Here is a 22,519-nt window from a genome sequence, read left to right as displayed (position 1 = left end):
TGAAGTTTCCTTCACTTGAAAAGTGAATGTAAAGGACTCTGATGGTGCCATTTACCTGACTAAGTTGGAGCCTTTTGGGAAACAAAATTTGAAAAAACTAGCACTTTATACTACATGACACTTTGGAAGTAAAAGTCCACTGCACACCTAACATAGAGCGTAGCTTTCCCCTCTGAATGAGCTTCTTAGCCAAAAGCATGTCCTATCATGCTTGTTATAAACATCCACAGTGATAATTCCGAAAATTCCTTCTCTTTTTTTGCCCACGGGACAGTTTTCTCGCTTCATTAATACTGTGCTACTGGTGCCCTGGAGCTTTCTGTGAATTTTGAAAAGCCACACCATTTATACCCATTGTCACTTTCTGTTAACTACACCTCTACACCTTGCTATTTTCTTTTCCCACTTACCTCATATGAGTCATAATTTTAAAATTCTTTTTTCAGGGACTTGTTTTCATAATTTCAGTTGGTTTTAAAGGCCCTGTTTTTCTGAAATGATGTGCTACCTGATGTTATGTAGAGTTCATGGATCCATCACTAGCTGTTTTCCCCCTATTGGTCTGTTTTTAACTAAGCCCAATTAATATTATCATTTTATTTGTACAGCTGTAGAAGGATGATAGGTATAATATATAGTGTCATAATGTGTATGATATGTATTTCTGTCAACAGTTGAAATTATGGTACATACTGCTATAGCAGTTGATTTTATGAGTATATAAATATAGTCAGGTGTCACACTAAGTTGGTCAGTAGAAAATAAGGTGTATATTTTGTATCCAGTTGATTGTATTACACATATCACTATAACAGTCCATTCCATACAACACAATGCTGCAGTTGCTGCTGTTGGTGATGCTATGGCAGATATCACTGAAGTCAGGTAATTGTATAGCTCACGTTGTAAGTGGTTTGTTTATGGACGCCTGGTGCTGCTTTTTTGCATGCGGGTTTGGACTCATTGTGCAAATGCTGGTGAGTTGGTTTGGGCTTGTGTGGTTGGTATTTTGGTTTGGACTTCCGGTTTTCATGACACTGGGTCTCCCCCTGTTTCTGCCAGATGAGGGAGCACTGGTGAGAGCAGCGAGGGACCTCGGATTTGTGTTCTCTGGCCGAACCCCGGACTCCGTCATCATCAAATGTGTGAGTACCCAATGCAACAGGATTGATGGCGCACTATAAGCTCTTTGTTAGAGGAAAATAATGTTTCATAGTTGGAAATGGAAAACTATGGAAAGTGTTGGGTTGCACCACATCAAAGAGATTGCCCTGGCAATATTGTATTATACATGGTTAATATAGTGCATTCTACTGCTGCTGGGTGGTTCATTCAATTAAGGCACCTACTGCGGGCATAGATGAGCCCCATAGTCTTGGATCTAATCCAGACCGTGCCAGTGCTGACTGTGGCTGATAGCTCCATAGGACAACATGTAGTTAGCAATTGCATCGCCAAGTGTATGGGAGGGTTCAGTCAGTTAGGCTGGTTGATCGGGCACCCGTGGACTACATGTCAAAGCGCCATATGAAAAGTCTTCCTCCGACTCCACTCTGTTGTCTGCAGTGTGAAGGCAAGCAGCTGGTGATAGCACGTTTTGGAGGAGAAGTGCGGATATCTATATTCTCCAGAATCAGCAGTGGGGTTCACGCATGATTGTGGCTATGGTTGGGTGCAAAATTTTATTTTCTAAGAAAAAAAAAAATACATAGTGCAGTCAATAATACTTTTTTCCTGGGTTTAATTTTTTATCGAAAATAGATTTCAATCAGATACAACTGAAAAAAATGACCCTGAAACCACAAATGCTATTAATAATTCAAATAATTGCATTACCTTTCCACCTGAATGAACCCGTAAGAGCACACCGCTGTATTCATTGGGCAAAAGTCTAGCATATATCATCATGTGATATGCGACACATGATTTACTCCTTAAGGCTGCAACACATTAGCAGTGATCCATTTTTTTTTCTAAAGCAGCATCTTGAGTTGCCTTCATATTTTCGTAATGGATACCCAATGCAATTCTGCCTCCATAAATCAATTGATTGCATTAAATTCCCCTGTATCTATGCCTTTATAGACTCTTAATTTGCAGCATGGTATGGCAATTGAGATTGTAATTGTGCACGTACTGAATCCTTACTTATCACAGTCCACGCTCTGCTCAGGTTATTATGGTCTCTCTCCCATGGCACTGAGATGATTTATGAATACTTTCTGAGGGATATGAAATAGTACTGGGCTATTTCCAGGGGTGTCTGCCTCAACACATAATTAATGGTTACAGTCTCCAGCCTACCGTCTTTAACTCTTTGCGTTTCAAAAAACACAGCAGTGACGGTTCATATTTTACGTAATACAGCTTAAATGCTGTTCCCTTCAGGCCTGTTATCATTATACTGGGTGTAATATATTTCTCAAGCTAAGAGCAATAACATTCTGGAATTGCAGCTGAAAACAAAGGGTGTTTCAGTTTAAAGAAACAAATACTTCTGTGCTGTGCTTATCATAGAGATGGCAGCAGGCCAGTAGATTGCCAGGAGAAATGCCAGAACTTTCAATTTTTCCTTGATTTGATTGAGAGCCGATAATTGACCTATATGGAAAGCCACGTTTGGTGAAGTCAGTAAATTTGATGTGCATTTACAGACAAGGAAACATAATTGTGCAAACCATCTGAAAAAACTGTGGTTTTTCCACCGGAATAAACCATCGAATTTTATCCCAACATTATCACATGAAAGCTGCTTAAGCATTTGAATTATCTGTTGAATGCTGGCATCTAGTGGTTGGGCATGAAAATGACAAACTGGTATTTATGTATAACTGATATTTAGTGTTTTTTTCCTGTGTATCCTCTGTCAGTTATTTATTTAGTCTTAATACTTTTTTGCCTGCATGGTTTTTCCAAAACCAGTGTCCTGCAATCTTATTGTCTATTTTGAGTGATTTTGTAATGAGGTACTTTTCTTTTTGGACTCACTGAATTGACAGACGTGATATCGAGGACTGTGTTTTGTTTTCTGTGTCCTGTTCATCAGCTAGACCGGGAGGAAAGATATGAGCTGCTGAATGTCCTAGAGTTCACAAGGTAAATCTTCTCCAGTGTGCACATCTGTGCTGTTTGTCATCAGCGTGGCAGGGCCACTGCTGCTCATTCTCTGTTGGTGAGAATCAATACCTATTATACCTATTAGAACTGTCAGCCAGCTCCTCAGTGGTGGTCATAAATACATTAGTGACATTACAGGTTAATGGTATAATGGTATTTTTAATAGTAATTTTATTGGCCACTGTCCGCAGTTTAAACCATTTTATCCCTTTTAACAAATTTCAGAGCAGTCTCATAAGTCAACACTCTGGAGCTCAGGGGTATTAACTGAGAGCTGGATAAGCGTTGGGGAGTTTGGGAGTTATCTCTCTCATCAATCCAGAATTTTAAAATTTGGACCCGAACAAGTGAATTTCAAAATGGGTAAAGAAACTGTTCCTGGGACACAGAAGTCCCATATTAATTGTCATAATTTTCCCGGAGATCTATGATTCCTTATGAATGGAAAAAAATATGCAAAAAGAATTCTGTAATAGACTTAACACAATTAGGAGAACTTTATTATACTGAAGTGGCATTCAAAACCACAGATGTGTCATCCCCAGATGTAATTTAATGAACACAATGGCTCAAGAAATGCATTTCAGCCGAACTGGCTGTTCTCAAGCAACATGCAGTGGAATACCGTTTATTTCCAGCCTCTGTTTTGCTCGTTTTCCAGAAATCTTCTTAAAGTTGTGGCTGGCAGTAGTCTGTTAGAAGTCTGTTGCATTCTGATATCCTTTGTCCCAAAACTAGTGTACACATGCAGAAATCAGTAATTGACTCTAAGATTTAGTGTAGCACCACTACAGACTATTTTGTTATAGATTACTTATATATTATCTTTTAGAGGATGCATTAATTATTAACCTTTTCCTACCCACTGTCCAAATTGTTCTGACCTCATTGATCTTATCCGTCTCTTTTCAAGAGAATTCTACTAATTAAAACATTTAGGTCAACCCAAACTTTGGCACCATTGAAACTTTTGATTTGTCATTTTTTGGCATGACAGAACTGGACAAAAATCTCATCCTCAACAAGAACACTTCACTGTGATATTTTGCTGCAGTTGATGTTTTGCTGGCATTATGCTGTTTTCCCCTCCAAATGACTCTCTTATGCTCTGGCCCCTCTCCCTTCAGTTCCAGGAAAAGGATGTCTGTCATCATGCGAACTCCATCCGGAAAGATCCGCCTTTACTGCAAAGGGGCGGTGAGTATTTCTCTTCAGGCAATGCACTGAACACCCCGTGCTCTAAAATAGATGTCTACATACTATCAAAAGTGTGGATGTTTGTAACCACCATATGCAAGTGCTAAAATATGCTCAAATATGAAAATATATGACAGTAGGTAAGCATATAAATAAATGGGAATATGAATGTGTACTAGCATAATTCAGAGGATGGAACTCAGTCATGCATGCTTTGAAGTATGCTATATCCATAATTGCCTTTCCTAATGTATGCTGCAGTTGAAGTCATTTATCCTCTAAACATGAGTGGCTAGAATATTGCTGGACTAGCGGTCTGAAATGTGTGAGGAAGTCGCTCGCAAAATTCACTCAATGCGCCTACTGTTGAAAGTTAATTGCAAGGCAACACGAGAGTGTGCCACTTTTTTCGTATTGCGCGCTCACATATTTTGCGGTTTGCATCCACCGGTTTCTTGGTATTACACACTACCAAGTGCGCACAAGCACTTAGTGTGCGAGAACATGTTTTTGAACCTGATCCTAGTCCTGGGAGGAATCATCTCCAAACTAGCGCTTCCGTTCTATTCCAGTTCCGAACAGGGCGTCCTAACCTTCGGCATACAGTGCTGGAGGAGTGTTGGCTCTGTCAGAAATAAGAACAAACTTGACAGTGTAACTCCATTAGGTAGTAACATCTCAGGCTTGCCCCTGGAGAGAATCGTATCCCTGTCCAAGCAGTACATTATTTGCTTGCAAGATACTGGCCTTTCCCATTCATAATTTTCAGAGTGCAAACTATTACCATCTGGCCATCAAGTGCCCCAAAAAAGGACTCAGAGAACACTTGCCTCGTTTGTACCTTAGAAAAGCCAACTCATCAAGGAAATGTTTTGATTGATGAATTGTTGGTAATTGTATATCTTATATTTAGTGTTATATTGGCTCCTTTGTAATACATCTGTTTATGAAGGTAAATAATCCCTCCAAACACAAAAAAAGTAATTGATAAAAATTATCAGATTGTTAAAATTCTGGGATTGCAATTGTGGTTTGAATGAAAACCAGCCTACACAGAGCTCACAGGACTGAATTCGAAAACCACTGGTTCACTAGAACTGTGTTTCCCAACCCTGGTCCTGGGAATCCAGTGTGTAAACTGGTTTTTGTTCCAAACGTAGTAACAAGCTCTGTATTGCAGTGAGCTGCTAATTGCTCATGATTAGATACTAATTGTTCTTAATGAGACTTGTTACTTCTGTTGAAGGACAATTTATCCTCGTAAATCCACAGTATGCCAGAAATAGCTATGTATGCCCTAAAAATAAGTGTTCCATGTTCACATCCCAGGAATTTCATTCGGTCAGACCAACTTATGCTTTCATTAACTATGCTGTATGTAGTAAGTGGCAAATAATTCTGATCTGAGCTGATTCAGTTACAAACTGACAAGGTAAATCAGTTGGGCCCCATTTTCTGAGAGTGTGGAAGCCTGAAACCAACTGTGTAAAATCATAGGAGTTTACTGACAGCAAATGGCCAAACCTGTATTGTATTAAAATAAGTTTAACCACGATTATTGTAGGACTTACACATTTTCAACAATGTTAATTGTTGATTGGCTGTGACAAAAACCAGCAGACACAGTGGGGCCCAGGACCAGAGTTGAGAAACGCTGGTTTAGAGTAGCCAAGGGGCTTGTTAAAAGTGACCAGCCTTCTCTCTCCCTGCAGGACACTGTCATCTATGATCGGCTGGCTGCCTCCTCTAAATATAAAGAAATCACCCTGACTCACTTGGCGCAATTTGCCACAGAAGGTGAGTATCTCTCTCTCTCTCACACACACACACACACACACACACATACACAAAAATACAACACAATAATGTTTTTTACATGGTATCGTATATGATTGTATATTTTTGTATGTATGTGCAGTATGTGTATTTCTATCTTGATCCTCTAGCACTTTCATGTTACACTTGTATCTTCATCCCACACTTATATTGCACCTATATTGTTATCTTGATGTTGCTGGTCTGTCATATCTTGTCAGCATGCCTCACCCTTCCTGACCTAGCCTATGCCTACTGTGTGAACTGGTATTAATGTATTCATAGCTATGGAGTACTGTTACATAATGAGTATTGTATCTTATCGGACCTGTGTTTTGTAGTTGTCCAATGACCTTCAGTACGCACGTATTGTATGTCACTTTGGATATGTGTCTGCCAAAAAAATGTAATGTAATGTATTTGTCTTACCAACGGCTTGGGTAGAATATTGCTATAAATCCTGAGGGCCTTATCTTTAGCATGGCTGCCCACTTACATATATAGACTTAGAATTACTAGAATTTACATACACAAAGTCCAAACCAATGTGCACAGAGAGAGAGCCTGATTAAGTTAAAGCAGCTTCTTATTTTAGATTTTAGATGGAGAACAACAGCCATTAATCAGTATTTTCCATTGGAAGCCCAAGCAAGTCGCTGTATATCTATGGCTGCAGTGGAATAGCCCTACCTGGAATTCAGAGGTCATGTGTGGCTCTGCCTTCTTTCTCCTTAGGGCTGCGCACACTGTGCTATGCAGTAGCCGACATCTCGGAGGGTTCATACCAGGAGTGGATGGAGGTGTACCACCGTGCTGCAACTGCGCTACATCACCGCGCACTGAAGATGGAGGAAAGCTTCGAGCTCATCGAAAAGGTCAGGCTGTCACTCTGTCCAACACTTACCAATGGCCCCACCACTTGTACCTCATTTATCCTCAAAGCGCACGTACACACACACATATACGCATGCATACATTCATACAGCCAAACACAGGCAAAAACATGTACCATGTGTCTAGCGTTGTTATGGAACCAGGAACCGTCCTTTAACCAAAATTTATCTAAACCAGATTAAATCTCAAAAGGCCAGAGCACTGAATCACGAAAGGCCACTTAGCTTAATGTAATAAAGTTAGACCCTTATTTAAAGTCCACAGACTGTAACAAGTGCTGAGAGAGGAAGAATGAATTAATTTTTTTATAATTCTTAATATTGTGCCTGTAATGACATGTCTGAGAGGTTCTTCTCTGTTCAGCAATGCGTTTGTATAGCACCTCAGGGGGCTACGGGTTTGAATCCCAGCTTCACCCCAGGAACGAGGCAACTCACCTCAGTTGCCCCCGTCCTTATAAATGGATCATACAGTCATGCCGGTTGCCACCTCAGGTTCCTTCCGAGCAAGCAAGCTGCGTAATGATTTGTTGATTTTCACATCAACCCATTTCGACTAGAGCACAGCCATTACAGCGGACACCTCACTTTCCCCTGCACTTAACATGCCAGAGCAGCGAAGTTCAGGCTTTCAAAGCTGCTGCTGTGGCGATCTGCAGACTGTCGTCCACAACCCCCCCCCCCCGCCCCCCCGACCACCTGGTTAATGCGAGAGGCGAGCGGGGAACCCAATATCCGAAGGGTGCGAGTCAGTCCTGAGCCACAGTGCACAATCGCGCCCCTGTGAAGCGCTGCGATTTCTCTCCGAAGTGCAAGTCAAACACAGGCGGCCGCACTCATAAATCACACACACAGGGCCGACCGGCCCGCCCAGACAAATGGGCTCAATTAAACGTCATAAAACGCACCTTCATGGGAGAACGGGCGCACCTTCGCCTCCTGGCCCCTAGGTGGCATCTCTGGTTCATCCTGGGGCAAAGTTTCTTAATCCGTTGCAACACTGAAAGAATGAACCCAATTCAGCATTTAAGCATTCAATATTCAGTTAACTTAGCATCAGTTAACATAGCATTTTAAATTTCACCGTTCATGAAAGCACATGCGATATGTAAATGATTTCCCTGTCATGGTGATTGCTTGGTCGTGTTTTTTCAAGTGATTTCAGAGCATTTAGTTAAATTACAAATGCTGAAAGCACTTCTTGTGCTCTAAATGTAACTAAATTTAATACAGAATACAGACATGCTCTGCTCTATGCCCTGTAAAAGCTGAATTTAAGCCATTGACATTTAAGCCAACCTGACATGAACTTGTAATGATTTTCCTGCAGTTGTTTGTATGCTGCTGAATGACAAATGACATCTGCCATTCCCTGTGAATTGTGTGTTAAAGAAGTGAAACATGGTCATGGACCTGTGTTTGTGCTGTGCCCTGTGGAATGCATCGTTACACAAAAACTTAGCTTTGCTCGGGCTGTTCGTGGCAATCTTTTCAAATGGACAAATACATACATACATACAGTATGTACATATGTAGACACCGATACTTTGATTGTATTAATATTAGGAGGAAAAAGGTTTATGAACCTGAACCTTACAAGGAACACAGTATTTAAAAAATATGAATACCCAGACAAAAACACAATTATGTCCATACTGATAGTGGATGTTAAAAAGTATATTATAACTATATAGAAGTGGGGTGAAAGAGCACTTTTAATAGTTATCCCGAGGTGTACTTTAAGGGGAAAAGGCAGTCTCTCAGCAGGTGCCACTGCTCTCCAGAGCCTCGTCAAAACCTGTGCTGCTCTCAACACAGTTGTGGCTCTGTCTGAGGCCGCCAGTTTCCGGAGAAAAACACATTTAGTGTGAGCAGGCACACCACGCACCCGAGCATATGCCATGCCCAAATGTTTCTATGTACGTTATTATTTTTATTTTTTTATGTCATCTGAAGTGTCTCCAAATGTGGGATGAGTGAAAGACTTCTTCTCTTGACATCCCCCCTGACCGCCATTTTGAAGCCCCTTCACCAAAATCAAATCTGCCCTTGTTCCCCCCTCTATCTCCAGTCTGGGGTATTTATGTACCACTAGATGTTTTTGGCATGTATACATAATTTGGGCTTAATACTTATAAGACTTCTTTAAATATTCAGTAAACATTTAAAAATTAACCCCACCCCTCCAGATTACATTGTAGTTTCCTGGTCCCTCCAAATGAACAGTGTCGCTTGTCCCTGTCTTCAGAACCTGCAGTTGCTGGGGGCGACGGCCATCGAGGACAAGCTCCAGGACAACGTTCCAGAGACAATTGAGACCCTTATGAAAGCTGACATCAAGATATGGATCCTGACCGGGGACAAGCAAGAGACCGCCATCAACATTGGTGAGCCACGCCCACATTGCCCCCACTTCCTGCTGCGCTGTCCCTGCCTTTTAGGGTCAGCTAGGGAACTGATATCCAGCAGCAGGTCATTCCATTGTTTTTGAAAGGCAAAATAAGACCCTTAGTTCCTTTCTGGGGATGACACTTGTAACATACACATGAGAAATGTGTCTTATTTACGGGCGTGGCATCATCCAAGAAACCAATCCTGAAATGCTAGGTGAAGCCTGGCATAAATCTGAAACAAGTTTGGTATCTTATTTCTCTGATACAGGATCTGCCCCTCTGAGAAGTTAGTCTTAGCCTACAAGCTTTGTTATTGACAACATTGCAAAGTTTAGCTGTGTGGTCCTTATTTTGTTGGTCTCCCCACAATACTCTACATTTTTTTTTTATTTGTTAATATTATCCATTTTAGTTTTTATTTTATTTTTAGATTGCATGGTGGCCCGTGATCTCCTAAATGGACATTGTAGTGACAAAATAGCAGCCTCACATGTACACATACGCATGACGTGATTTAGGCAAGTTGGATATGCTCCTATTGTTTTTCAAATTGTGCTAAGGTGTATCTCTCCATTTCAGTTTATAACACTGAACAAAAGTTATTTTGTTGATTAAAAACAAATAAATAAATAAATAAAACGGGGTGCTCTTGTAAAAATGTAGTTGAGAAGATCTTGGAAGTGGGGGAACAAAGCAAAGTAGTGAAGCAAATCTGATTGGTGTTCTAGACACAAAAATAAAAACAGAAGGAAAAGAATGGATTAAAAAGCCTTTATTGTAATGGCTTTATTATTAAAAATGCCAGGACATAAGAAAATCCAGCATGATTTGACAGTAGCTGGTCTTCATCAGGGCTTAAAAGAAGGAAGTTCAGGTGTGGTCTCACCTATATAGACAAGGTGACCAACAGGAGGGAAATGCATCATATGAATATAAATGGGAGGAGGAGCACAACTGATTGATAAAGGATTCTTAGGAAAGTGTCAATTGAAGTTTTTATTCATACTTAGGTTCACTCTTGTACACCCATATATTCGATTTCACACACCACACACACACACACACATCCTACAGTATGTCCAGGGTGAGCTAGGGGTATATTGTTGCTGTCAGTGTAGAGGGGTGGATGTGAACATGTGTAGTACTGGGGTCTCCGTTATCCAGCATTATCTGCAGGCTGTTAGCCCTTAGATGTGGGGATATTAGCTAAATCGCTAAAACCTGGCAGCCTCACACAGCCAAGGGCAGGAAGGACGGGTATTAAAAGGCCCCAGGGCCACCTACCGGCAGGCTGAATTGACCCTTTGTGTTCTCCCTCGGAACCAATGTGCCTGCCTGCCGGGCCGGTGGGGGAACGTGTTTGTTCAGGTCCAACGCCCAAATGAGTTGCTCTGCGAAACTTCTCAATATTTACTTTGTTTTACTACTTCCCTTTGAAGCCCAGGCACACGTGTCGCTTCCAGCTCCATGTCGTCACAGCTTGGAAAAAGGTCCAGTTTGAACAGGAAGAGTAAAAACTTGCTGGACGTGGTAAAAATCAGGATCCGATAAGGGACTCAGAGTGGCTCAGGTAGAGGGCCTGAGTACAAGCTGAGCCGTATAGCCCAGAATTAGCAATGTCAAGGCTATATCATTCGTTGACTCTGACCATGAGTCTACAGAACTGTAGGCCACAACTGTCTTTGCCCCACCAGGGCATGATTGGCTCAGGTCATATTATGTTCATGGAGCATGCTCAAGAGCTTGGTTCTAATCCAGGGGTTATCTCACCCTTTAATAATATACTTAGGGATAGGAGCATGTTTGTTAAAAAACATTTTTTTTAACTGGTTTGGAAAAACTTCCAGGCAATATCGACATCGTCAAAAAGTACAGTTCTGTTCGAGTCAAAATAAAATAAATTATGCAAAAAAGCCCTTTTCAACTAACCCTAACCTTAACCCTAAACCTTCATATGCCTTCTTTGCACAAAACGAGGTCTACACTTAGGGGTCTTAACATCGATGATAGCTGCTATTAAACAGTGATCGCTTATGTCATTGGGGAAATCACCAGCTGCAGAGTATTTCAAAAGAGCGTTTGTTAAGATATGATCAATAAGTGAAGACTTCTCTGGACATGTGAGATTTGGTCTAGTAGGGGAATTGATTATTTGTGTGAGATTTAGAGAATCACAACATGCTTTAAAAGCATCTGACACAGGCATCAGCCAATCTCAGTTTAAATCTCCAACCCCAACAATTTAATTTCAGTACAATTGCAACAACAACAACAACAACAACAACAATAATAATAATCATCATCATCATCATAAGCTTAATTTTATAAAGCTTAATCTTAATTGTGATCATGTAATTTTATAGAGCTATTTTCTAAAACTCAAACCACCTCACAGAAAATGGTGAAAACAGCAGCAGTGGCAATCAGAAAAATGAAATAATAGAGAATTTAAAATAATCAGTGTGTATGAAAACATGGAGGAAGCATTAAACCATAGCTTCATTCAGAAAGAGGGGAAAGTAAGTGTTACGAGTCAGGTTCAGTTTTCAAATGGTTTCTTAAACTGCCCATGATTTTAGTTTGTCTATGCCATAGAAGAGATTTCCCCTGTCAGCTTGCAACACAGGGAAAACACGTTTTTTAATGTTTCAAATATATCAATGTGTTTTTATTCAGATATTGTCCTACAGTATACCAGTGCAAGATTAACTAGCACCATGCTAATTGTGACCAGCTCTATGGATGAGAGGACTGGCTATTTTAAATGATAAAATAATTCATAATAATTCTCATAGAGTACCAATATCTGATTTGAAGCTCAGGTGTGTGAGTAGATTATATCTCCAAGGTTGTGTCACAGAAGTGTCACACTGTCACACGCAGTACTTAAATCTATTGAGGTTGTGTTGATGTTTGATTTCTTATGAGTCTACAGTCATGAAGGTCATTTTTAACCGACAAGCGCAGTTTTAGTGCTTCACGTTCCCTGGAATACAGACCAAAACAAGCTATTACAATCTCAAACTCAGGGGAATAAGAAATAGATTGATAGTTTGGGAAATCAGGGTAAAGACTATGGGACTAAGGGCTCTGTTTTTCATACTCCAACTTTGTAATGCCGTTCAAGTAGAACATGTTACAGTACCTCGAATAACTGCTGCGGTATTTAAAAACTATGTAACATCAATTTCACACAAAGTGCTGCAGAACACAAGTTGTGTGGTTGCAAAGGTTACTTTTTAAGCTGCTATGAAATTATCATTTGGCCTTTGAAATAAAAGGCAAGCCAATTATTCTATATAGTAGTTGTTTTAAGAAATTCACTGCCAGTCTGTATGATTGAAATGGAGTTATAATGGTCTGAAGTATAGGAGCCAGTTCTAGGTCAGTTGTGGTTAGAATGTGTTTGTCACATGACTCTCTCCCCCTTACCCCCATCCCTGTGCCATGAAATGCATGACTCCCCCCGTCACACAAAACTGTGAGTAGTTTCGGCATTTGTTTTCCTTATTATACGGCCCATTTTGTTGACAAATTTTGTAATCTGATAGTGAGGCACATTGCAAATAGGCGGAGATGGATTCAGGAGTTTGGGGTTAAGGAAGTGAGGGACACATTTTCTGTGCCCTGGTAAATATTTGAAGCCCCCACCCCCTCTCCCTTGAACCTCAACTGCCTGTTCATCCAGCTTTAAGATGTTTGAGGCCAGAAAATCCCAAAGGAACAGCTATGCGAGGAAGAGAGATGTGATTGGGCCATAAAATTGTCCGCGGTCGTCTCGCTGTACTCATTTGGCCAGAAGAATCCTGGAAGATTGCCTTACACCAGAAGTAAACGCAGAATCCCTCTCTCTTCCCCTCTGGCCAGAGTCCCTCCCCAGCTAATTACACAGAAGCAATAAAGGGAGAATTAGAGGAAGGTCTGTAGTCGGCTGCCCACCTGGGAATCAAACCCGCAACCTTCCGGTTACCACTACGCCGTGCTGCAGCACTAGATGTTTGTTGGACGGTGGTATTATCTGGCCCCGTGGGTGCACTTACCCTGAATGGAGAGACCCATGTAGTGATAAATAAATTCCCTTGGGGTGTTCATTATACTGTAGCTACAGTTGTGTGTTTGGGCCCTGTCGATTATTAAAACTTCCTGTGTGATAGGTGCTGCCCTGTGTGGTTCATGTGTCTGGCTGTCTACTTACGCTGTTTTCCTTAACATAATCAGCAGTTATCATTATCGCATACCAATGAAGAAGGCGTTAAAATAAGGTCAAGGAGACAGCATTTCTTTCTTGTTTTTCATGAAAACAACAGTGTATTGAGCAAATAGAAGCTGATTTCCTGGCCTCTGTCAAGTACTGTATGTACAGCTCAGTCTGTAAGTACTTGGACAGTGACACAATTTTTGTAGTTTTGGCACTGTACTCCAGCGCATTGGATTTGAAGTTAAACAATGAGGTTAAAATGTAGACTGTCGGTTTTAATTTGCGGGTTTTACATCCATAGCTGGTGAACCATGTGGGAATATCAGCCCTATTTGTGCATAGTCCCACCATTTTGTGGTGCGTTTCCTGACAAAGAAACATATTTTTGTGAAATAGATCGTATATTTTTTTTTTTTTTTTTTTTTTTAACATAAAAGCATACAATCTAATTGACCAAAGGAATGTTTTCCATTTTTTTGTGTTGTCTTAAGCATTAAAAATATGCATTTAAAGCAGTCCTGGTGATCTGTAGTACTTTAAGGGACCAAGTCGACAAAAGTGAAAACATATGATATGTATCTCTGCAACATATCTTATTTTTGCATGACTTTCCCAGGCTGAACTGAATTTAGATGTGAGAAGAAAATTCCAAAGGTGTAAATAAGTTATTGAACAGTAGGCTACACCTTATTTTTGCCTTGATTGATTGGTTCCACACCTCAGACATACCTAATTCATTGTGTTCTGATTGGTCTGATTTATTGGTCATATCAGAAGCTCACACTGGTGGCCATACCTGATTTGTCCTCTTTTCTTTCTGTTTCCACAGGACATTCCTGCAAACTGCTTACCAAGAACATGGTCCTTCTGGTGGTCAATGAAGATTCACTTGACGTGAGTGTGCTGTGGGCTCTATAGCTCGTTTATTTTGCTAGAAAACATTTAATTATTTAACAACCTATTAATAACTTGGTACTTTTTAAAATATAATATTTAACAATTGAGGAGTCCATTGATAATTAATTAGCAATAAAATTGTTGTTTTGGTTACTTAAATACCACCTTTGTCAGGAAGTGAAGTAAATTATGTTCAGCTGCAAATATCAATTGTATAACATCAGAAAAATGTAATCAGAACATGTGAGAAATACAATTTAAAAACCCTTTTAATCATTTCATGCTCTAACCATGGTAGTTAAACTTCGGACATGTGTCATTCAGCTTACTTCTAAGAAAGGGAAAGAAATATTTTTGCACAGTAAATACAAAAGTATTAAATGGTCATATCTTTATGGAGATTACAGCAGTATATCAGTGACCCTCACTATAGAAGGCCTTTCCTGAATAAAGCATCTGAACCTTCACAAACAACATACCGTAGAAGACATGTTGGAGAGGCAAAGCTCACTGTTTGAGACACATGCAAACACACTGTGACAGTGATTTTTCTGTCCAGTTCAGGGAGTTAATGATTGCCTGAAATGAAACATTTGTAGCCTCTAAACTTCATATTAGCATTTTGAATCAGTGTTGCTGAGGAGGGTTGTAGTACAAACCATCTGTGGCCCTCTCCTTCTGAAATTCCCTCTTTTCCTTTCTTTCTCTTGGTCTCCATTCTCAATTTATATACCTCTCTCCTTCTCTCTCTGGGACTATTACGGTTGTCATAACACGGTTGTTGAGCTGGTGGGCTTAAAGAGACTTCTCTCAAGCACTGAGTTCTGAACTTTGACCCAGGTAATTTGTGGGATTGCAGCTTAGAGCCTGTGAGACAAAGTCAACCCAGAAAGCTTCACTGCAGGGTTGATAGATCTGCCACTCAGAGAGGACAGCTGCCTTCTTTAACCCTTGTAAAATTAAACAGACGAGACCCTGTAGGGGGCACCACCATACTTCAGGTCTTTGGGCTGAGGGTAGAAAGACCCCCTATTACAGGGGAAAGAGGAACACTACCACTGGCAGACACATAGTATGTCAGACTGGTGATGTGAGGATGTGACAACAATATAGATTTCAGTTTGACTCGCACCTGTCTTCCTGGTATAGGCAATTGTTAATTCACTATAAATGGGCAATTATCTGTAAATAAGACCCTGGGAAAGAGAAGCCTGCGCTTATAAAGTATTAGGCAGCTTTTTAAGTTGCAGTCTTACTAAAACACAGAGGGGAGGAGGACTGAAAAAAGAGAAGAGAAGTGAAAAGTAGAACTGGAGGAGAGGAAAAGTAGAGGGAAAGGCATGGATAAGAAAGATGCAGGGGACAAAGAGGAAGGCCCATGTTCTACACATGTTCACATCCACTTCTTTGTGTTGACGGCAGCAGTAGACGCCCAGCTCACCCTGGACACACTGTAGGGAGTGTTTGTGTGTGTGTATATGCACGTGCGTGTGCATTTGTGTGTGCATTTTTGTTTGTGCGTATGGATGTGTGTGCTTGTGTGTTTCCATCCATGTGCTTAGTGCATGTGTGTTCTTCCATGTGTGCATACGTGCATACACATGCATCCACCCAAACTGGCCTGCATGGTTGCTTGCAGATGTTTGTCTTATAAGGCAAAGTATGTCCAATAACCATCACTGTTAAACTATCACGGAACAGCAAATGTTCAAATGCATCGTTGACAGCGTTCTCTCCAGCGCATGAGTTAACTTAATTCAGCGTAAGTTGGAACTGTTCCAGGGTTGCAACACCAAAATCTGAAAGGCTTAAATGTATGAAAAAGCCTGAAGTATTGATGGAGACAGAAGTGCTGAAAGGTCTTTCCCCTTATGACCCATAAATCAATGGGGGTTATGTCCCTGCGGCCTAGTTTGGCAACAGGTGCACGGAAGAGGCCCAAAGCACATGCAGTGCACGTCCCATTCGCCTTGCAGTGGGAAAATGGTGCTCTTCTCCTACAATGGCCTATGCAGCATCTTGGCTTTGGCTATAAAATAGTGACAATAATTACATTACATTTATTTGGCAGACGCTTTTATCCAAAGCGACGTACAAAAGAATAAATAATATCATTAATATATCGGCACCTAGTACTGATGTGGTGTGCCACATTTAATGTAGTGCAGCACTGTTTTAAAAGCTATGTATGACACGGTGCAGGACTTGCCTGTACCTGTAGTTGACAACAGAAACAACCATTTCCCTGTTCTCTCAGAAATGATAATAATAATAATGTGAATTTACAGCTTGCACAAGAGGTTCTTGCGATGTCAGAAAAGATGTGACTTCATTATGGGGACTTTGAATGGTGGAAAGGCGGTCGGTCCATGAGCGGGCAGTTTCTAACTACCCAGATGAACTTAAACTTAAATTTCTAGTGCTGTTAAAGGGGAAATCCGTTCATGAATATGTCAAAAAAAGGCATTAAGCATGTTTTATTGCACAGGAATGTGACATTGTTTTTATTTAATCAAACCACTCCATTGGAAACTTGATGATTTTCAGTGAACCGTGATACATGTGCCTTATTGGTGTAACTCAAAGTAGCATGGGGTATGCGGACATATTGTGCACTCTTGGGCCTAATTACAGGAGCTTTTTTCCCATTTGCCAGCAAACCCGCGTCAGTCAGATGTTGTCAGGTGATGCGTACGCATGTCGTTTGACCTGCCCCTATTGCCCCACATCACCTGAAAAGGCCTCCTCCTGGACCTTCTCATTAGATCCCCTCTCATTCATTTCCTCTCTACCCCTCTCTCAGTTTCTGTGACACCCGATGCACCGCGCTCCAAATATTTCCCTTAGCTCGGGTTTCCCAGCTTTGTTATACCAGTAGAGGGCCGAGGGGTCCCCGAAGGCACGATCCGCGGCTTTGAAGTGGCTGAACCCCCCACACACCCAACCGCTCGCCCCCCCACATGCCCTGAGTCTTGTGCTCCAATGGTCGTTAGGGTTCCACGGGGTCCGTCTGTCTGGCAAAATCTGTAGCCAACACCTGAGGCAACACTAATCATCAGTGAAAGGGCCCATTTGAGACCTGTAATCCCCTGGACGGACAGACACGCTCGTGCTCACATACACATGGACGCACGATTACACAAACACACACGCGTACACACGCGCACACGTACACAAACACACACACACACACACACACACACACAAACACGCTCTCTTTCTCTCTCCTTCTTCCACGCGTCTGTTCAGATATTTATTTGTAGGAAAATTCCCCTTGCTCGTATTTATACACTTAGTAAAGCAGCTTCAGAAGATATGCATTATCCAGTCACTCATTACTCATTGCTGTTTTTTTTTCCCCCTGAGCCGCCAGCCACCGTGGTCAGATAATCTCGGTCTGTTTGCTTTCTTTCTGTTTTCCGAGACCGCGGTGGTTCTGCGGGCTTGGTGAAGCCTTGAGGTAGCTCCATCAATCAAAGAGGCAGCGTTTCTGGCCTCGTTCAGGTGCTGCCAGCATAGCCCCCGCGCTTTGGCAGGTGACTCCGCGGCTTTGGAAGCCCTCTGCTCATTGGCAGGGGTCACTCCGTCACCTCTCAGCCAAGCCAAACTGCCCGGTGTGTCCTGTGGGAGGTGTGTCACCCTTGGGACAGAATAGCAGAACAGAGTAAGAGCTCTCAGCCAACATGGCTGCCTGCCCCCTCTGCTGTCTGCGTACATCTTATTCTCATGAGCGCTCTCTGTGTGCATCTGGCCCGCTCGCTGTGAAACCCCTTGGGAAAGCAGCAGTATAAAAACTTATTCACTTCATTAGTTCTAGCAGAGGATTATCACAAGTCAGAAAATTGTGAACCTTTCTCCGAACCAGCTGGCTGCAGTGCTCGTCTGGCACATGCTGAAGCTGTAGGGAAAAAAATTGGCTGGAACTATTCGGAGTTGGTTTTCATTGTATCTTTCTTGAATCTTCATCTGAGATCTTCAAATGGGTCAAATCATCCAAATGCAAGAATGCGGTCTCCAGATTTATCATGCTTTTTGGCTCAAGTGCATTCAGGGAAAAAGAGAAGGCGCAGTACAACATGAAAAATTAAAAGCCATTTCCAGCCAGGGCAGCCTGTTAACCTGAGTATGGTGTGCATGCAGAAATGAGAAAGTTATCTGGGCCTTAGCAGGAAAAAAGTGAGACCTTGTGGTCTCGAGTCGGGTTTTGCGTGTAGCGTGTTGTTCCATTCTGACTGAAAACCGCAGCATACCCAGCTAGGGCCAGCGGTACGGTCGTGCCCGGAGGCGTTAATGAGCTGAGTCCCCTGTTTATTTATCCATCTTTGATGATAATGTATGCGTGGCCACAGTCATGGAATGAGCCATGGTTTTCCTCTCCGGAGGAGCAGTAAAAGAAAGATGTTTTTGCCGTGTTGCTGTAGGAGCTCGGTGTCTGTTTTCATAGAACCACGCCACGGGCTAATGACTCTTTCCCAGTCTTAGCCGTGGCAGCGTCTGTGGCAATTTCATAACCGAGCCCCATACTGTACTCGCTCTGTCAGCTCGGAGACCGTGACCCCTGAGTTAATGGAGTTGAGGGACTTTTTAGCGGCTGAACGAGCAATTCATTTCCTGCCAGGAACACCGACTGTGGAAGAGAGGGAGACTTTCTGTTTTTTCTTGCTTGTTTTTTTTCCAAAATGAGAAGTGGAGCTGGGCTCATGTGAGGATGAGATTGGCTGTTTGATGATTGGGGCACTTAGCATCCTCACATGACCTCTCTGGGTGTGTGATGCTGGCCTTTCTGTCAGCATTCACAGCATTTGCTTGGCTGTTTCATGTGTGCAGCATTCAGCTGTTCACAGGGGTAAGCATTGTGGAACGAGCGCACTGTCTGGCTGTACCTAGTTCCAAAATGAATAGTGCAGGATGTATGTATCAGAGACTGGAGGCAACTCTCATTGTATTACACAGGGAGGTGTTCATTTAGCTTAAATGTATGAAAAAGCCTAAAGTATTGATGGAGACAGAAGTGCTGAAAGGTCTTTCCCCTTATGACTCATAAATCAATGGGGGTTATGTCCCTGCGGTATGTCTTCCTATAATCTATTTTATATGCATGTGCGTGCATACGTGTGGGTTTTGTTAATGGTGATCTGTGGCTGTTTTTTAAAGATAAAAGAACATCAAATTCAAAACTAATATTTTGTTGTTTGTATATTGGCCACACACTAATCAGTCCTAGTTGCATTGAAGCACTTCACCTTTAGTACCAACTTATGGCACTTCCTCTGGTGAGCCTCCCTCCCCACAACAAATAGGGAGGGATGTTCTGCCAATAAAATTAATTATACATAATACTATTGAAATTTTTAATTATTTTGACATATATTGGAGTAATAATACGCAATAATAATCCACAAACTGGGCTAACAGGGTGTGTCAAAATGTATTATTACCTTTGTCCCTGGGTTTTGTGAGCTGAAGTTGAGCTCTTTTGGGTTTGTTAAAGATCTCCAAACAAATAATGAAAACAACAAAGTGACCGGAAGAATGACAGATGTCCCTTTGACAATGAAAAAATAATAATAGAAGGTATTTTTGTAACTCAGCATTAACACCTGTGGATGAAGGGACATACGGGATGCTAGACATGAATTAAATGACTTTGTGTGGACTAGCCATTCTGCACTTTGAGCTCAAACCACATGAGACTGACTTTTCTTTGGCTGGAATGTTAAACATCTCGGTGCCTTAAAGAGACATGTGATGTAGAACACGGAGGGCAGCTGCCCTCTAAAGAGCACAGATGAGCCCCTTTAAGGAAAACAGCGTATATCCTTTTCATGGCTGTCACTGATTTACTGTCTTACAAAAGTGTGCTCCACGGAGTAATGAATCTCAGTGAACTGCAGTTATGAACAGGTAATAACTTATATCTGCAGGAGAGAACGGTAACAACTTTGATCTCTAGCGCAGCAAAGTTTTCAATCCTGAGAGAAATATTATACTTAGGAATCTGCTGTATGACCAGACATATTTTTCAGGGTTTTTTTTTTCACCAGACATTTGTCGTGCAAGGATCTCTTTAAAAAAAGGACACATTTGGGTGTCCCCTGCAAAAACCTATTCTTTTTGGCCATTCTCCTCTCCCAGCGAAAATAAAACCAGAATGATTTCACATTTCATAAATCATAAATAAAACATATTTATAGTGTTGTGTATTTCCAAACTAAGCAAAACCATACCCTTACCACTGTATTCCTTTTTGTTCAGCTATAAGAATGATAATGACTTGCTTTTGAAGGAATGTTTGACTGTATTACTGACAAAAGTTTAAGTACCAAAAATATTCTTTCAAGAAGTCAGTAGCCAGTAAAAAGATCCAGGTTTATTTGAGACATGGATTTGGGCCAGGTTTCAAGTTGAGTAAATTCAGCTGGATGTTGAAATTTCATAAGAATTAGGGAAATTGTTTACATACCAACAAAAGTATAATTGTTATTGCTCATATTAGTTTTTTTATGAACATTATTATGGCTAGTCTCAGTTTGTTTTAAATCACCTGTCAGTGGAACCCAAAACACATATTGTTTTGTCATGTTAATGACACTCTAATTCTCCACAGGGCACAAGGGAGGCCCTCAACCAGCACTGCAGCATGCTGGGAAATCCCCTGCACAAGGAGAGTGATTTCGGCCTGATCATCGATGGAAAGACGCTCGAGCACGCCCTCGCCTTCGGTGCACGGCAGCTGTTCTTGGACTTGGCGCTGTCCTGCAAGGCTGTCATCTGCTGCAGGTAACCTGTGCGTCTGCGCGGCTGTCACTGAGACGCACATCACAGGCCGGCCTTGAATGGTTTATGGGGACAGCCCCCGCAGCAGGACGACCTACAGCAGCTGCGCTGGAAAGGAGGTTCTGTCCATCTCTGCTGAGGCTTTTTGCGAAAAGAGGAGATGCATGACTTCAAAACAGCTTTTCAACAGAGGAAGGGGGCGGGTTAGGGTTTAGCAAAGAAACCTTGAGTGATGTACACCTGTTCCTGTCTAACCGCGGTGCGCTCTGCCGAGATTTGCTTTGACGTTAGCGGCGCTCTCCGTAAAAACGGCCGCGCATTTCCTGCGAAACGCTGCGGGTCTAATCGATTCGGCGTGCTCCCTCCTGGGCTTCAGGGTGTCCCCGCTGCAGAAGTCCGAAGTGGTGGAAATGGTGAAGAAGCAGGTGCGCGTCATCACGCTGGCCATCGGCGACGGCGCCAACGACGTGGGCATGATCCAGACCGCGCACGTGGGCGTGGGCATCTCGGGCAACGAGGGCCTGCAGGCCGCCAACTCCTCCGACTACTCCATTGCCCAGGTGAGAGGGAGGGGTGGGGCCAGGAGTGCGCAGGCCCAGGCAGGCGTGCAGTTTTGGCAAAGAGGCATGGCTGATCGCTTTACCCAGGCGAGCAGTTAATTCACAGGTGTGGCCGATTCATAAATTTCAGCCGTTGGGCATAAGGCCAGTTTGGTTCTAATTTGTTCTGAATCTCCTTTGGCATTCATCCCTTTGGTATAGATGTGGTACGCGCTGCATTGTATTCGCTACCACAGCAGTGGGGCGCTGAATTCACGGTGACATCTTTGTGGGAATGCTTTTTTTGTTCTCTGTGCATGGATTTCCTGTTCGAAATTTATTATTTTTCTCAAGCCCAGCTTCAATGGCCATAGGGAGAGAAAGCAAACAGAATGCTACTGTACAGGGCATTCTCTGTGCTATGGCATTAGATTACTGCAACAGAGAACCTTACATTAGTCTTCAGTTGTGCAATGGCCTGCAGGAACTCTCGACAGTGAAATACAGGGGTTCTTGATGAAAACAGGCTTGTTTTACTACATGGAACGAAAGCTATTTTCTCATTCACTACAGTAGAGTTTCCAAGCTATCTGGTTCCATGCCTGTTACTTGTCCTGTTACTTGTTACATATACGATTTCAGGTTAGTGTGTCAACCATGCAAATTCTGCTTTGTCCTCTAAACGAGCCACTC

General features: G+C 42.0%; 1 protein-coding gene across 6 annotated transcripts in view; it reads left to right on the top strand.

Moving 5' to 3' along the window:
- LOC135259660 (probable phospholipid-transporting ATPase IA) overlaps positions 1-22,519 on the top strand; it is a 111,674-nt gene that overhangs the window by 59,432 nt on the left and 29,723 nt on the right. For all 6 annotated transcript variants that reach the window (XM_064344256.1, XM_064344258.1, XM_064344259.1 and 3 more), the window contains 9 exons: positions 1,063-1,145; positions 3,047-3,096; positions 4,245-4,314; positions 6,027-6,111; positions 6,865-7,004; positions 9,271-9,409; positions 14,443-14,507; positions 21,118-21,290; positions 21,664-21,847. In XM_064344256.1, the coding sequence (XP_064200326.1) occupies positions 1,063-1,145; positions 3,047-3,096; positions 4,245-4,314; positions 6,027-6,111; positions 6,865-7,004; positions 9,271-9,409; positions 14,443-14,507; positions 21,118-21,290; positions 21,664-21,847 (989 nt within the window). The remainder of the gene's footprint in view (positions 1-1,062; positions 1,146-3,046; positions 3,097-4,244; positions 4,315-6,026; positions 6,112-6,864; positions 7,005-9,270; positions 9,410-14,442; positions 14,508-21,117; positions 21,291-21,663; positions 21,848-22,519) is intronic.

Source organism: Anguilla rostrata, chromosome 7 (genome assembly GCF_018555375.3).
Source record: "Anguilla rostrata isolate EN2019 chromosome 7, ASM1855537v3, whole genome shotgun sequence".
Classification (NCBI taxonomy): domain Eukaryota; kingdom Metazoa; phylum Chordata; class Actinopteri; order Anguilliformes; family Anguillidae; genus Anguilla; species Anguilla rostrata.
The sequence above is the reverse complement of the archived record's forward strand: the minus strand, read 5'-3'. Positions and strand labels throughout refer to the sequence as shown.